The 13,198-nt window shown below is 62.6% G+C and overlaps 1 protein-coding gene across 1 annotated transcript; it reads left to right on the top strand.

Moving 5' to 3' along the window:
• Nucleotides 1-3,085: 3,085 nt before the first annotated feature.
• CRABP2 (cellular retinoic acid binding protein 2) lies at nt 3,086-7,493 on the top strand. Its single transcript, XM_028090351.2, has 4 exons — nt 3,086-3,364; nt 6,287-6,465; nt 6,590-6,706; nt 7,107-7,493. Exons 1-4 carry the CDS (start codon nt 3,295-3,297, stop codon nt 7,155-7,157), a joined length of 417 nt encoding a protein of 138 aa, XP_027946152.1. The 5' UTR covers nt 3,086-3,294; the 3' UTR covers nt 7,158-7,493.
• Nucleotides 7,494-13,198: the final 5,705 nt, after the last annotated feature.

The following is a 13,198-nucleotide window of genomic DNA, read 5'->3' as shown; positions in this document are numbered from 1 at the left end:
TGCTCCTCCACCCAGCCAGAAGCGTGCCCACCTCCATTCCTCCTGCTGCAAAGCCAGCCACTTTCCTCTTAGCCTCACTACCATGGGAACAAAGCCCCAGAAGTTTCCTTGCCTAGCTCTCAGGCCTGTTTCCTCCCTACCCCACCCCCACTCTGCCTCTGCTCCCCCAGAGCAACCAACTCTGCACCTTTCCCCCCAAATTCCTGCGGGAGCCCCCGACAGGGGTATGACCAAGGTTCCTGGAAAGGGAGAATGGGTTGCCCCGGGCTGACCTGCGTCAGGTTTGGTCCTAATGAAAAGGCCAGCGACACTAGGAAATTCCTTCTCATCGATCCTGGCGGGGGAAATTAAAGCCAGTTGTTTGTGACCAGGTGACTGACAGGGGCTAAGCCCCTCCCGGTCGCCCGGCTCCAGGCCTGCTCCCTGCGCCTAGGCTGCCCCATCCCCCACGGTTAGCCTGCTTTCCCATCCCCCAGTCCTCTCCCACCCACCGTGTCCCCCAACCCCCCAACCCCCTTCCCCTGCATCTTCCCTAAGCCCCCTCCACTTGCCTGCCCTGTGCTCTGGTGGGCAGACAGGGCTTCTGGAAGCTGAGACCTGCTTCCCCGCACCCTGCTCCAGACCCTCTACCCACCTCCCTCAGCCAGGGCTGGGGTGCAGGGGCTGGAGCTCAGGCCCAGAGCTGCCAAGCCACAAACACTCACATCTGGAAAAAATTCCCCTCCCGGCTCCACTTCCCTTTGTCTTACTTGTCTCTTTGGAACTTCTGGCCGCCAGGCCAGTGGGGGGGAGTGAGGAAGTGGAAGAGGGGAGTGGGCCCAGACCTCCCCGCCCCCACCCCAGGGAGCCCCCCTTCCAGCCTCCCCAGGATCCTCAGCCAGACCACATCCCCCCTCTGCTCCTGTAGGTCTGGCCTCCTGATGACCGTCTTTTGGGTGAGGTTTTAACATCCTGAGTCACCAGGCTTGCAGGGGAGAGGGCCTGGGCTGGCCCTTCTCTTTTGCAGTAGGAAAGATACCCACTGAGCCAAGGACTGGACCCTTCAGGCTGGGGGCTCAAGAGGGCTGGTGTGGAGAAGGAGGTGGGCAGGTTGACCTGGTGGAAGAGATGGGGGCAGTGAGGCGGAAGGAGGGGTGCCAGAGTTCCTGCCATGGTCCTCCCCCCAAGCCTCTCCTCATCCCTTTGGCTAGGAGCCCGATTTCACTGTCAGAACCTAATCCCCCTCCCTTTACCTACAGCAGCGAGAGCCTCCCCCTGGGGGAGGAACACGGGGTGGGCTGCAAGCACCCCCCCCAGGGGCCACCCCCTTCCCTCTACCACCTCCCCCACCTCTGCTTTTGTCTGCCCTTCCTCGAAGAGCTCCGACCTGCTGCCCTCCTACTTCCAAAAGCCCAGGCCACCCCCACCCCCAGATAAGCCCTCCCACACAAATCCTGAACCCTAAAGCCAGGCTGAAGCATCCAGCTCCCTTCTGCAAACCTGACAGGTGATCGCCTCCCCCTGCGGTGGTGGTGGTGGTGGGGCATCGAGTCCCTTCTATCATAGCACCTCCCTCCTTCCCGCTCAGGGGCACCCGAGCTGCTTTCCTGTTTCAATACATGCATTATTCAGAGATTTCCCTCTTTACAGCGCAGAGGCTCCAGCCTTCTCCAGTCTTTGGTGAAGCCTCCAGCCCCTCTGCTTTGGCTCTGTTCTTCCGACGCCTCCCCAGCCAATGCCCCCAGCCCGCTAGACCGTTCCAGGGCTCTAACGAAAAGGGTTCAGGACCTCAGTGAGCCTGTCCTCTGCCCCTCCCGCGGCCACGCTGGCGGGGAGGGGCCAGCGCTAGGACCAGATGTGGGGTTTTTCCTGCCCGCCTTGCGAGGAGCTGGGAGCGCAGTCCCGGGCGGCGGTGGGGGGGTGGGGGGGCGGTGCAGGCAGCGGGGCCACGTGCACGCCTTCGCCGAGGGCCGCTGGGCCGCAGCAACCGTGAGCTACGCCGGGCCCGGTTGGCCTCGGATCTCCCGGCCAGTCTCCGGGGCTCCCCGCTTGACCTCTGGGTTTCAGGCTCCCAGCCCTCCCCACAGGGGTCTTGGCGGGGAGCTGGGCCCTGCCCCCTCCTTTGATCTCCCGCTTCGAAGCCGCTGGCGGCGGGGCGGCCCGCTCCTTCCGCCCGTTGGATGGCGCGGGATGGTGACACCCGAGACCCCGCTCCACCCCTTCCCGGGGCACCCAGTCTCCCTCCAACCTGGGTGGCAGCGCGGCGCGCCGGGGCTCCAGGCGTCCGTCCCCGCCTCCCCTCCCTGCCGCCTGCTGCGATCCCCTGGGGGTTCGGGGAGCCAGGCGACGGAGAAAGCGCCTTAATGAAGAGCTCGTGTCAAGTGATTGGCAGTGACCTCTGCCCCCCGCCCCAGCCTCGCGCCCGGGGCTCCTGCTTAACCCTTCGATGACCGCCCAGCTCATTAAGAGGAAGGAGTCTCTCCGCGCCAACGTCCTGAGTCCCCCGGCACTGCGGCAGCCCTGAATCCCGGGGAGGCGGGCGCGGGTAGGGGGGCCGCTCCCTCCCACCCCCTCGAGCCTCTCCAGCAGGGGGCGCCGTTGCCCCACTTGGGTGCCTGGCCCAGCCACCCCGGGTCTCCCCGGCCGCTCTCTGAGCTCGGGGCGGTCACGCTGGACCCAGTTCAGGGCTCGGTGGAGCCGAGCCCGGCCGCCCGCCTCTTCCCTAGCGCCGGCTCGGAGCGGGGTTCGCCCGCTGGTAGTGTCGCCGGGTGTCCGGCGCCAAGGAGTCGAACGCACCGAGTCAGGTTGGGGAGCGGCGGGGACCAAGCCAGCCGTGACCCTGGGGACGTGAGACCTGAGTATCTGCGCCCCGGGCCCGGCGCCCCCTCCTCTCGGCGGAGAGCCCAATCCGAGCGCTCGCCCCGTGTCGCCTCCCCAGCCACCCCTCGCGCGGGAGCCAGCTGCCTCGGCCCCCCGCTAGCCCCGGACCCGCCCACGGGGGGGCAGATCCAGAGGCGGCGGAACGGGGGCTCAGGGCCCCCCAGGTGGGGTGGGGGGCGGGGCGGGAGGCGGGGCCATCTCTCTCTCTCTCTCCCTCTCTCTCTCTCTCTTTCTCTTGGGCAGGGGCGGGCCCCGCTCAGGGTATAAAGCTGCCCGCGCGGGAGCCCAAGCCAGCTCCGGGGTTGTCCTGAGACGTGTCCTGTCCTGAGTCCCACGACCAGGCGAAGGCGACCGCGACATCTCTTTTGACTAAAAGACTCAGCGTCCAGTGCTCCACCCAAAGCATCTAAGGGGATCGCCACTCGCGCCTCCATCATGCCCAACTTCTCCGGCAACTGGAAGATCATCCGATCGGAAAACTTCGAGGATTTGCTCAAAGTGCTGGGTAAGGAGATTTTCGAGCTCCCGGGGAGCCAAGGGCGGCACCGGAGTCCTCCCGCAGGAGAAAGAAAGCAGGGTGGGGGTCAAGGCGCGGGAGGTTGGGTGTCTGCATCCCCAAGGAAAGGGGCCGAACGCTTGCATGGGGGGCTCGGGGCTCGGACGTTTAGATCCTTTCTCCAGCGGGGCGTGCCCCCCATGCCAGTTCCTGCAGTGACCAGCCTGTGAACCAAGTAGAAACCAGAAGCACGAGGTCGGTATCCCTGGGGGTGGGGCCGGGAGCTCTGGGCGGTTCAGAAGCTGCAAACCCGGCACCCAGGCTGGGGTCCTGGGTCCTTACTCAGCCAGCCCCTCGGAGCCGTTCCACCCTGTTTGCCCCCACCCCGACAGCCAGTAGCCCAGCTCGGGGCACGTTCCTTACCCCCATGCGCCCGGCTCCACCCGCCAGGTGATCCGCCACCCCGGCTCTCACGGTTGCCCCTTCCCTCCCCGTTTAGCACTTTCCGTGCTGTGCCCCCACCCTCCATCTGTGACACAAATATTTTCCTACAGCGGGCAGCTCCAAAGCCCTCAGTCGCTCTGGATAATTATCACTTTCTTAGATTTCAACAAATGGTTTCGTGTGAAACCCCAACCCCCCATTTCCGAAAATCCCAGTTGTCTCCCCCCCCCACCCCAGACCTGCTGCAGCCCAGCCAGGTGTGTTGGTTAAAGGTGGGGGAAAGTTAAACCTCCTCTAACTCCCTTTCCCAACTCGGTGTGCCCTCTGGTGTGCGGGCAGGGGTAGAGAGTGGCACTGCCGGGAGGGGCTCTGGGAAGAGAGGGAGGTGAGTTAAGGGCCTCAGCAATCGGGAAGCACGCCCCTCCCCCCAGGAGCCCGGCAGCCCTGGATTTCTGGACTGAACGCGGTGACTCCCCCTTGAGTGGGGGGAGGCGGGAGGCACACCTTGTGCAGGGTGGGGTGTAGGATTGAGTCTGGACCTGGGAAGGGTCTGGAATGCTGTGTTTCCATATTCCTTGCCATTAGTTCTTTCGTCTAACCACAAGATTTCTTCAAGCCCTGTCTTTCCCTCTCTGCCCTTGCTGCAGTTAAACGCCAAAACATTTTCCCTTCGGAAAGCCTAGATGCCATTCCCTCCCCACCTCTGGATTCTGGCCCCTCTCCCCAGTGGATGAAGCAGGAGGTGGCCTGGCACACCCACAGGCCCAGCTGGAGAATAAGAGCCAAAGCCCAGTCCTGTTGTCTGTCTGTCTTTGGTCTGTTTGTCCTCCCTGCGGGGTCTCTCCGAGCCACGTGCCCTCCTCAGGCCCTGCTGGGGGCAGATTAAAAACAGACCCATTAGACAAACAGCCCTGGCTGGAGTGGCATCTCCTTGGAACCCAGCCCTGCCCCTGCACGAACCTCGGCCCCTCCTTGCCCCCTCTGCCCAAGTCGAGTATCCCTCTCCTGGTGAGGAATGCTCAGGTGTTTGGGAAATACCTGTCCCACCCACTGTGGTAGGCAGGGTGCATGAGCAGGTTCTGCTCCTGTAACAGGAAAGATGAAAAAGTTAGGCAGTATCAGATGGACTTCTAGGGGAGGATGGGGTGGGGTGTGTCTGCTCTGCCAAGACCACTGGATCTGAGAACCTCTCCCTGGACCCAGGAGATCAACAGCCCAGAAGGGGGTTCCTGGTGCTGCTGGGGGTGTCCTCCTGCTCTCCCGCTCCCTTCTTTCTGGAACAGAGTGAGTCTGTTTCAGTGCCAAGGGAAAAGAGGATTTGTTTCTCTAGGAACCCAGGTCTGGAGGAGGGCCAGGGCCAGGGAGTCCTCTTGCCTGACCCAGCCCTGCTTGGCCCCCTCACCCCCACCCATTGCTTCCCTGAGGGTCTCTGCTCCAGTTGCGGGAGGTGGGGCACCAGGCAGGTGAAAGTGGGCTGCTGATGCTTAGACCTGGCCCCGGCCAGAAAGACCTTCCTGCCTGCTTGTCTTCTTCCTCTCCTGGCTTCCCACCCTTCCTCATGACTGGGAAGCTCAGAGGGGCCTAGTTTGGGGAAGGATGTGGGGCACAGGCCCAGGGACTCTGAATCCACAGAGCCTGAACAAGACCTGACCACCTGAGTTCGGGGTGATCCTAGAGTAGGGAACATACTGGCGGGGGGGATGGGGTCCCTGTCTGTCCCTTGAGGGGAGAAGGGCACGGGAGCCCGCCAGGAGGCCGGGCAAGCAAGGGTCTGATGCAGGGAACTTTGAGCCTCAGCTCTGGCTTTTTCTTTGATTTCCTTTTCCCAGTAAAAATAATAGCAGCTATAAGAAGAGGTGTGCCTAGCGCTGTGTTTCTGAGTCCCACACGCGCCACCCATTTGCCCAGGGTCACCTGGCCTGCAAGGGAGGCTGAGCCAGATGGACGTCAGGGTCCAGTGGATCTTCCTGCAGAGCCTCTGGCTTCCCCAGGCTGGGGCCATTCTGTAGAGGGGAACAGCACCCCAGCTCATCACCTGCTGAGAGTCCCTGCTCCTCGCTGGGGAGAGGGACGGTGATGGGGTAAAGGAAGGTCGAGGTAGCACCAGACAGGGGAGGTGCATAAGGCAGAAAGCAGAACGAGCCCTAACTTCCGGGATGGGAGTGGTGAGGGCTGGCCGGGGAGGGTCTGGCCTGCTCTTGGCCTGGGGTGAAGACACCGTGACTCTGACGGGTCCACCCCCGCAGAGGGTCGCAAGCAGGGTGGAGAAAGGGCCACAAATGAGGTGAACTGGGCCAAGGTGAGGATGCCTGCTGGGTGAGGGGAGTGGGGAGAGGCTGCCCCCGAGAACGCTGGGGTCCAGGCCTACTGGTCAGCAAGGTGGGCCCCCGCTGGGTTGCTGCTGCTTTGCCCAAGCTGGGCCCTGGGGAGGGGTGAGGCAGGGGCCCGGAGCGCCCTTGAAGGCGAGCCTCCCTGCTCTCCCTGCAGGGGTGAATGTGATGCTGAGGAAGATTGCCGTTGCTGCAGCGTCCAAGCCGGCCGTGGAGATCAAACAGGAGGGAGATACTTTCTACATCAAAACCTCCACCACGGTGCGCACCACGGAGATTAACTTCAAGATCGGAGAAGAGTTTGAGGAGCAGACTGTGGACGGCAGGCCCTGTAAGGTGAGTCCCCTCGGGGTCACGGCGTCCATTGCCCGGCCATTTTCCAGTCTTTTCCTGGATTCTCGGAGAAAGTCCCCCTCTCTCGCTGCTGCGGGGCCCCGCTCATGTGGCCTCTCTCTTGCAGAGCCTGGTGAACTGGGAGAGTGAGAACAAAATGGTCTGCGAGCAGAGGCTTCTGAAGGGAGAGGGCCCCAAGACCTCCTGGACCAGGGAGCTGACCAATGACGGGGAGCTGGTCCTGGTAAGTCCTTCCTCCTACCAGCCCAGCGCCGCATTCAGGGGTTTTCTGGGACACTCCAGGGCGCAGGAGGTTCAAGATCAACTGGACTGGTCCCCCGCCTCCCGAGGGGGCTGCTGGGCCGGACAGTGCCACTCTGTGACCAGGACCTGGTCCTCCGCGTGGAGCGGATGCACACCGAGAGGCCCAGCATTCCTCTGGGCGAGCACCCTCCTGGCCTGGGGAGGAGGGTGGAGGACAGAGCCCTGGGGCTCTATCGCCATCCTCCTTCCTGTGACACCAGGGCATGTGGGGACCAGCTCCTGCCTGTTGGTCCTGAATCTAGAAGTAGGTTTGGTCTCCGAAGCCACAGGGACCACGAGCCTTCCGGGTTAATGATGACTTCTGACTTGTGTCGTTCCAGACCATGACGGCGGATGATATCGTGTGCACCAGGGTCTATGTCCGAGAGTGAGCAGCTGTGGGTCCCAGAGCTGCCAGAGCCCCCTAGGCCACCCTTCCACGCTCCCTGCCTCACTGCCCCTCCCCCATTCCTTCTAGGCTAGCTCTTCCCTCACTCCGCTCCTCACCCCTCACTTCTGGGGATGCTGGGATGCCTCCAGCCGGGCTCGGGTTGGATGGCAAGAGCCCAGATCACCCTTTCCAGAATCACTCCCCCTCCCCAGCCAGCAGTCCTGAACCAGCCCAGAGCACAGCCTCTCTTTCTGGGAGGGGACCTGAGGGCCCCAGTGGGAAAGACGGCCCTCTGGCTTCCGCTCTTTGTCCCTGTAGCTGACACAGTGTAGAATATTTATTGGTTAATTTTATTAAAATGTTTAAAAAAATACAACCTGTCTCTGACTCCTTGGGAAGGGGACAGATGAGTTGTCTGAGTTCCACTTTGCCTCTGAAGCATGGTGTGGGAAGCAAGTGTGTCCACAGCAGGACAGTTGGGCCACAGGGAGGGAGGGGCCTTCCCCTCACCCCCACTGCCCACGCCTGCAGCCTCCTGCACCGCCCTGGCTGCCAAGGCTAGTCCTGGACTTCTCAGCAGGGGCGCCGGGCTCCGAGGAGCTGACTCCCACCTTCTCCCACACTTTCCTCCAGTGGTTCCTTCTCTCCTCCAACTCCAATCCGTGGGCAACCCCAGGCCTGGCCTTGGCCTCCCACAGGGTTCCAGATGAGCTCACCGATGCCCACGGGCTGGCCTCGCTCCCGCCCGGGTCTCCTGATGAGACTCTGTTCCTGCCCGCCCTCTGGTTCTGAGACACACGACTATCTTGGCCTTGAGACCTACATACCCCTTCTGCCAGCTTCCCCCCGACCTTCCCACGCCTCCACGCTCAGGTCAAGGCTCCACTGCGTCTTCCCAAGCTCCACGGTCATCTCCAGTGCCTGCCCTCCTTCCGCAGGCCAGGGCCCTCCTCCGGGCCTTCTCCTGGCCCACCTGGTCTCATACCACAGCACCTTGTAACTGGTCTGCCTGGCCTGCTCGTCCGTCTTCATGGCTCTGTCGGGCAAGTGAGCGCAAGTGTGGGAAGAGAGGTTCCTGCCCTGGTTCTCTCACGTGCTCGTTCCGTGACCTTCGACAAGCTACTCAGTTTCTCCGAGCCTTCGTTCTGTCATCTAATGGCTTGTGTGCTGGGGAGTGTCCGTGGGGGCCAGCCAGACCCAGCCAAGGAGGCCGGTGGCTTCCCTGCCCACCGTCCTGCTCATTTCTCTTTCCTTTGTGCACTGCCCACATTCAACCCTGTCAAACGGAACTCCTCCCTACCTCACGGAAAACTGACTTCAGATGCCCCAAGCTCACGTGCTTCCAGCTTGGGGTCCCCCAGAAGGAGATACTCTCTCCCGGGGTCCATACCTTCGTGCCAGAAGGGGTTTGGTTCTGCGGGGTCACATGACTGTCCTCTGGCCCACTTGCTGTGGACAGGGCGCCGGGCCCCAGCGGAGGGAGGGGTGGGGCAGAGCCCCGGGGCTTGGGAAGGAGCACTTCCGCTGTGAGAAGAGTTGCTGTCTCAGATTTCTCATCTATAATCCAGCAACCATATAGAACGTCCACCTCGCAAAGGCACTGTAGCAGTTAAATAAATCTCCTTAAGTACATAGCCCTTAGCAATAGTAAGCTCCCACAAAGCCAAGGTCTAACCCCTCTGACCCACCCTCCAAGATGCTGCCAGGGGGCAGGAGGGGGGTGGTCCTTCAGAAAAAAGCTGTATTAGGTCAGGGCCCTGTTCAGAAACAATAAGACAAAACAAAACTCACCTTAGCTGCAGCCCCTCTTTTCGTGCAGACTACCGTGCAGACCGGTATTAGCGGCCACTCCAGACGTGGCCCCTAGCCCTTCCTGCATGAGCTCCTCCCCTGCGCATGCCACCTGCTCGCCCAGGGGCACCCAGTGCTTCTCCAGAGCTTGGCTTCTCACCTAGCCCGAAGCGGCCTCTCCCACCGGCAGTGCTGACAGCCACTGGGCTTCACGGCCTGTGTGTGGCAGGTGAGCCTCCTCTCCCTGTGAGACCGGGGTGCCCTGGGGCCAGGCGTCCGGCTCCTGCCCCAGGGAGGCCACGTGCTGCAGCTGAGGGCAGAGGGTCAGGGCCAAGGAGTGGGGGGACAGTGTAAAGAGTCCCGGGGCAAGCCGGTCCCCTCTCTGAGTGTGGGGTGGGGGAGATGGGGGGCCCTTTCATGGGTGTAGCCAACTACTGTTTCCCGGGAGTCTCCTGGGAGCTGGGCACCGTGCTGGGTGCTGGGAACGCAGAAATGCATCCCATGGGCAAGATTCCCTGCCCTCCTGGGGCCTGCGGGAGGGCACAGCCCTTTAGTGGGAAGAGGTGATGAAACCATAAATGCACCCCTCAATTCCTGAGTGCATCCCATGCAGGCATTGGAGGGAAAGGGGGCAGAGGGAGGGAGAGAACACCAGGGGAGACCTCGCTTAGGCTGGGGGCGGGCAGCCATGTTAGGAGAACAGGTGTTTGGGAGGACAAAGAACTTCAGGGGGCTTGATGGACGCAGTGGGGTGAAGCAGAGGGGAAGGTACTCTAGGCAGGGAGAACCACAGGGTGAAGGCCCCAAGGGCAGTTTGGGGCTGTCCAAGGTCTGGGGACTGGAGTGCAGGGCAGCGGGGGCCTTTAGGGGCCAGGATGTGCAGAACCTGAAGGGCCTGAGGGCCACAGTCCATATTTCTTATTTGCTTCCAAGAGAAACGACAAGCCACTGAAGGATTTAAAGGGGGCGGCATCCCACATGTGCTTTAGGAGTCCCCTCTGGCTGTCAGGTGAAGATGAATGGAGAAAAGCGGGTGAGGGGGGATGGAGCCAGCAAGCGGCCAGGAGGGGCCTGAGCAGAGGGCGGAAAGTCAGGGACGGGGAAGACCAGGTGAGGCAGGAGGCAGGAAGGAGGGATGAGAGAAAGGGGGGTGTCCTGGGTGGCTCTCTGGCTCTGGTCCTGGGGGGGGGCTGTTTTCAGAAACAGAGAAATAAATCTGGGCTTTCTGGATGCCAGTTTTGTTTGTTTGAATCCAGAAGCGTCCTAACTCCTCAGCCTGAGGCCTGGCTCCATCTCTGTTCTGATCACCTCCTCCCCTCCCACCCCATCCCTGACCTCAGCTCCCGCGGTTGCCCATCCAATCTGCTGACTCCCCAGCCCACCCTTCCCACCTTAGCTTGACTCCCATGCCCACCCTGGAAGACCTTTACTCGAGCTCTCCCTGCCCCTTCTCATGCCTTTGTGGCTGGAGCATCTGCTCTTGTTTTTCTGACCAGTTTGTCTCTTTCTAGAATCAAGTTGCTGAGAAGAGAGAAGAGGGATGTGTCTGTTTCCCAAGAAATCCTGGAGGACAGGGGCGGGGTCTCCCCCATCAGACTGGGGGCTCCTGGAGGTTTGGTGCAGGGTCTCCCCCATCAGACTGGGGCTCCTGTAAGGGTGAGGCCCTCCCCCTGGCTCTGCTTCTGTACTCCCCGCCCTCCAGCCTGAGATGACAGGGAAGTTACAGCCCTGGACCCAGGAGATGGGATCAGGGAGGGGCCGCCTCACCCATCTGGCCCAGCCTGGCCCTACCCGTGAGAAAGTCCCTCCAGCTTCCCCTCCCACCCCGAAGGCCGTCTTCCGTTACCTGGGCCTTCATTGCCCAGCAGTGCTTTTAGAAGAAATGCACAGGAGCCCCTATCCCCTGCTTGCAGCCCCAAAATTCTGTGGGCAGAACCTTCTCTCCAGTCAGGCTTCTCAGAGTTCAACCACAGAGGGGGCAGCAGAGGGCCCGGGCCACCGAGCCTCCTCTGGTCCTGAACCGAGGGCCGCTGGGAGGGCCAGAGAAGGCAGGAAGGCAGGGGCAAGGGAGGGGGGTGTGGGACGCTGCCCTGGGGTAGGGTGGCTGCCGCGCACAGCGGGGGCCCTGACCCGCACTGGGACAGCCTGCACCAACATCTTAGGGAAATGGAGGTACACACACACACACACACACTCTCTCTCTCTCTCTCTCTCTCTCTCTCTCTCTGCAAGAGACAGGAGCATGGGGCTGAGATTGACCTAGCAACGTCAAAACCAAGAGTCAGGGCACAGCCAGACCGAGGAGAACCAAGCCTGCGGGAACCAGGGCCCCAGGTGCCGAGGAGGCCCCCAGGACCCAAAGGCAGCTCCCTGCCCATGTGTGGCAAGAAGAGCCAAGTTGCAGGAACCCACGGGGGAGGCTGGGCAGGATGGGCCGAACGCCGGAACCCCTGAGGGTGCTGAGGAGAGGGAGAGGCCTGGCCGAGAGGACGCAGGGGTCAGGGAGGAGGGGGAATCCGGTGGGGAGGGCAGGGTACTGAGGGCCCCAGGAGTGGGAGTCAGAGGAGGGGAGCGTGCTGGTCAGGCCCTCTGACCCCAGGTCCCGACAAAGGGCCGCCTAAGGACCGCCGCAGGCGCAAGATGGATGGCACCGGGGCGGCCAGGCCCTTTGTGGAGGGGGATGAAAGGAAGCAGGCTCCGAGGTCCCCCGGGCCCCCCCCATGCCTGTTGGCTCCCCTGCCCCTCCCCCAGTGACCTCAGGGGCCTTGGAGTGTTGGGGGGGGTAGGAAAGGGCGGGGGAGGAGCTGAGTCCAACCAGGTATTTCCCCTGGCTGGGCCCGCCACACCTGGGAAAGATGGGGGGCAGGCAGAAGGACAGTGGGGGCCTGGGCTGCCCTTTGGTCTCTGCAGAAATGGAATCGGTGTGAGTAAGGTGCAGTGTCTGTGCCCCCACCAGCGAGGCCCCCAGCAGAGCTGGGTGAGACTGGTTCTAGCGAGGGCAGGGGTCCCCTGGGCGGGCGCTCCCCCCTCTCCTGCAGGCCTGCTGCCCTCCTGACCTCTTGGTTTCTTCCTGTCCCTGCCCTCCTTGGCGCTGCCAGTCGAGAAACCAGTTCTGTGCTTGTGCTGGATAAGGATCTCTGGGCTGGGCTGGGCGCTTCCCAGGCAGCGGCAGGAACCTGGCAGGCGGACAGCACCCCCGCCCCCGGCCAGGGCCGCCGGGGTCTCTGCCACCCCCTTTCCCAGCCTCCTTCCCCTCCAGGGAGACGTCTCCTCCGAGCAGCCTTGTATGGGGCAGGGTGGGCCCCACTCCTCCTCCCCGCCCCCTTCCCCCAGGCTCCCCGCAGGGCCCTGACAATCGCTCCCCCCAGCAGGGTCAGCCCCTGGCCCAGTCACTGGCACGGAAGGGGGCAGGGTGAGACAGGGTTGACCCCACTTAACCCCAGCCCATGGTCTCCTCCTGAACCATCACTCAATCCCAGGACATTCTGGTCCCTTTCTCGTCCCCCAACTCCGCCAACGGGAAGGGACTTTCAAAGGCCATCTCCTCCATTCTTCTGCCCCCTCCTTAAACGTCTGCCTAACCTCTGCCCCTGCCCAGCGCCCCACAAACCTCAGATCACTCCTAGCGCCTCTGCCAACCTTTCACAGGCTTAGCCAACCTCTCCCAACTGCCCCCAGGGCACCGGCCGGCTGTTTGCGGGGGGGAGGGGGGGGCGTGGGAGATCAGAAGGCAGGGAGGAAGGCCGGGGAGACCTGGGGGCCTCTGGAGGAGACAGGACTCAGGTCTGAGCTCCCATCCCCACCCCCGGAGGTGAGCAGGTGTGTCAAGCCAGGCTGGGATTCAAGCTGGTGACTCAAGCCGGAGCAGACGGCTGCACGGTCCTCAGCAACCAGCCCTCCCTCCTGCCGCCCGAGGTGGAATCTTAGAAGCTGGGAATTCTAGAAGCAGAGAACAGAGTCCCAGAAGGAAGGGCCCTCAGGGATCATGCCTCTCCTTTGTCTGAGAGGAAACTGGGGACCAGAAAGGGGTGTGGCCTGTTTGGGGGGTGGCTCAGGCAGCAGGGAAATCACTGGTCCCACAAAAGGGGGCTGCTTGGGTCCAGTACAAACCAGCTCAGTCCCAGCAGGTGTCAGCTGGGCCCCTCCACACCCTCTTGCTCTCCAGTGAGGGCAGTGGGTTCTTCAGGGTGGAGAGAACTCTTCGTCTCCCTGTGGTCTGTTTTCTGTCTCTCACCCTGCAGTGGGGCAAGC

This window comes from Eumetopias jubatus, unplaced genomic scaffold (genome assembly GCF_037043125.1).
Source record: "Eumetopias jubatus isolate StellerSeaLion01/CBP00866 unplaced genomic scaffold, mEumJub1_p1.0 scaffold_12, whole genome shotgun sequence".
Classification (NCBI taxonomy): Eukaryota; Metazoa; Chordata; class Mammalia; order Carnivora; family Otariidae; genus Eumetopias; species Eumetopias jubatus.
The sequence above is the reverse complement of the archived record's forward strand: the minus strand, read 5'-3'. Positions and strand labels throughout refer to the sequence as shown.

Bases quoted from the DNA above. Each gene is read 5' to 3' on its own strand.
- CRABP2 (XM_028090351.2), top strand. From the start codon at position 3,295: ATGCCCAACTTCTCCGGCAACTGGAAGATCATCCGATCGGAAAACTTC. The intron at 3,365-6,286 runs GTAAGGAGATTT...CTCTCCCTGCAG, and splicing joins GGATTTGCTCAAAGTGCTGG to GGGTGAATGTGATGCTGAGG. The intron at 6,466-6,589 runs GTGAGTCCCCTC...TCTCTCTTGCAG, and splicing joins TGGACGGCAGGCCCTGTAAG to AGCCTGGTGAACTGGGAGAG.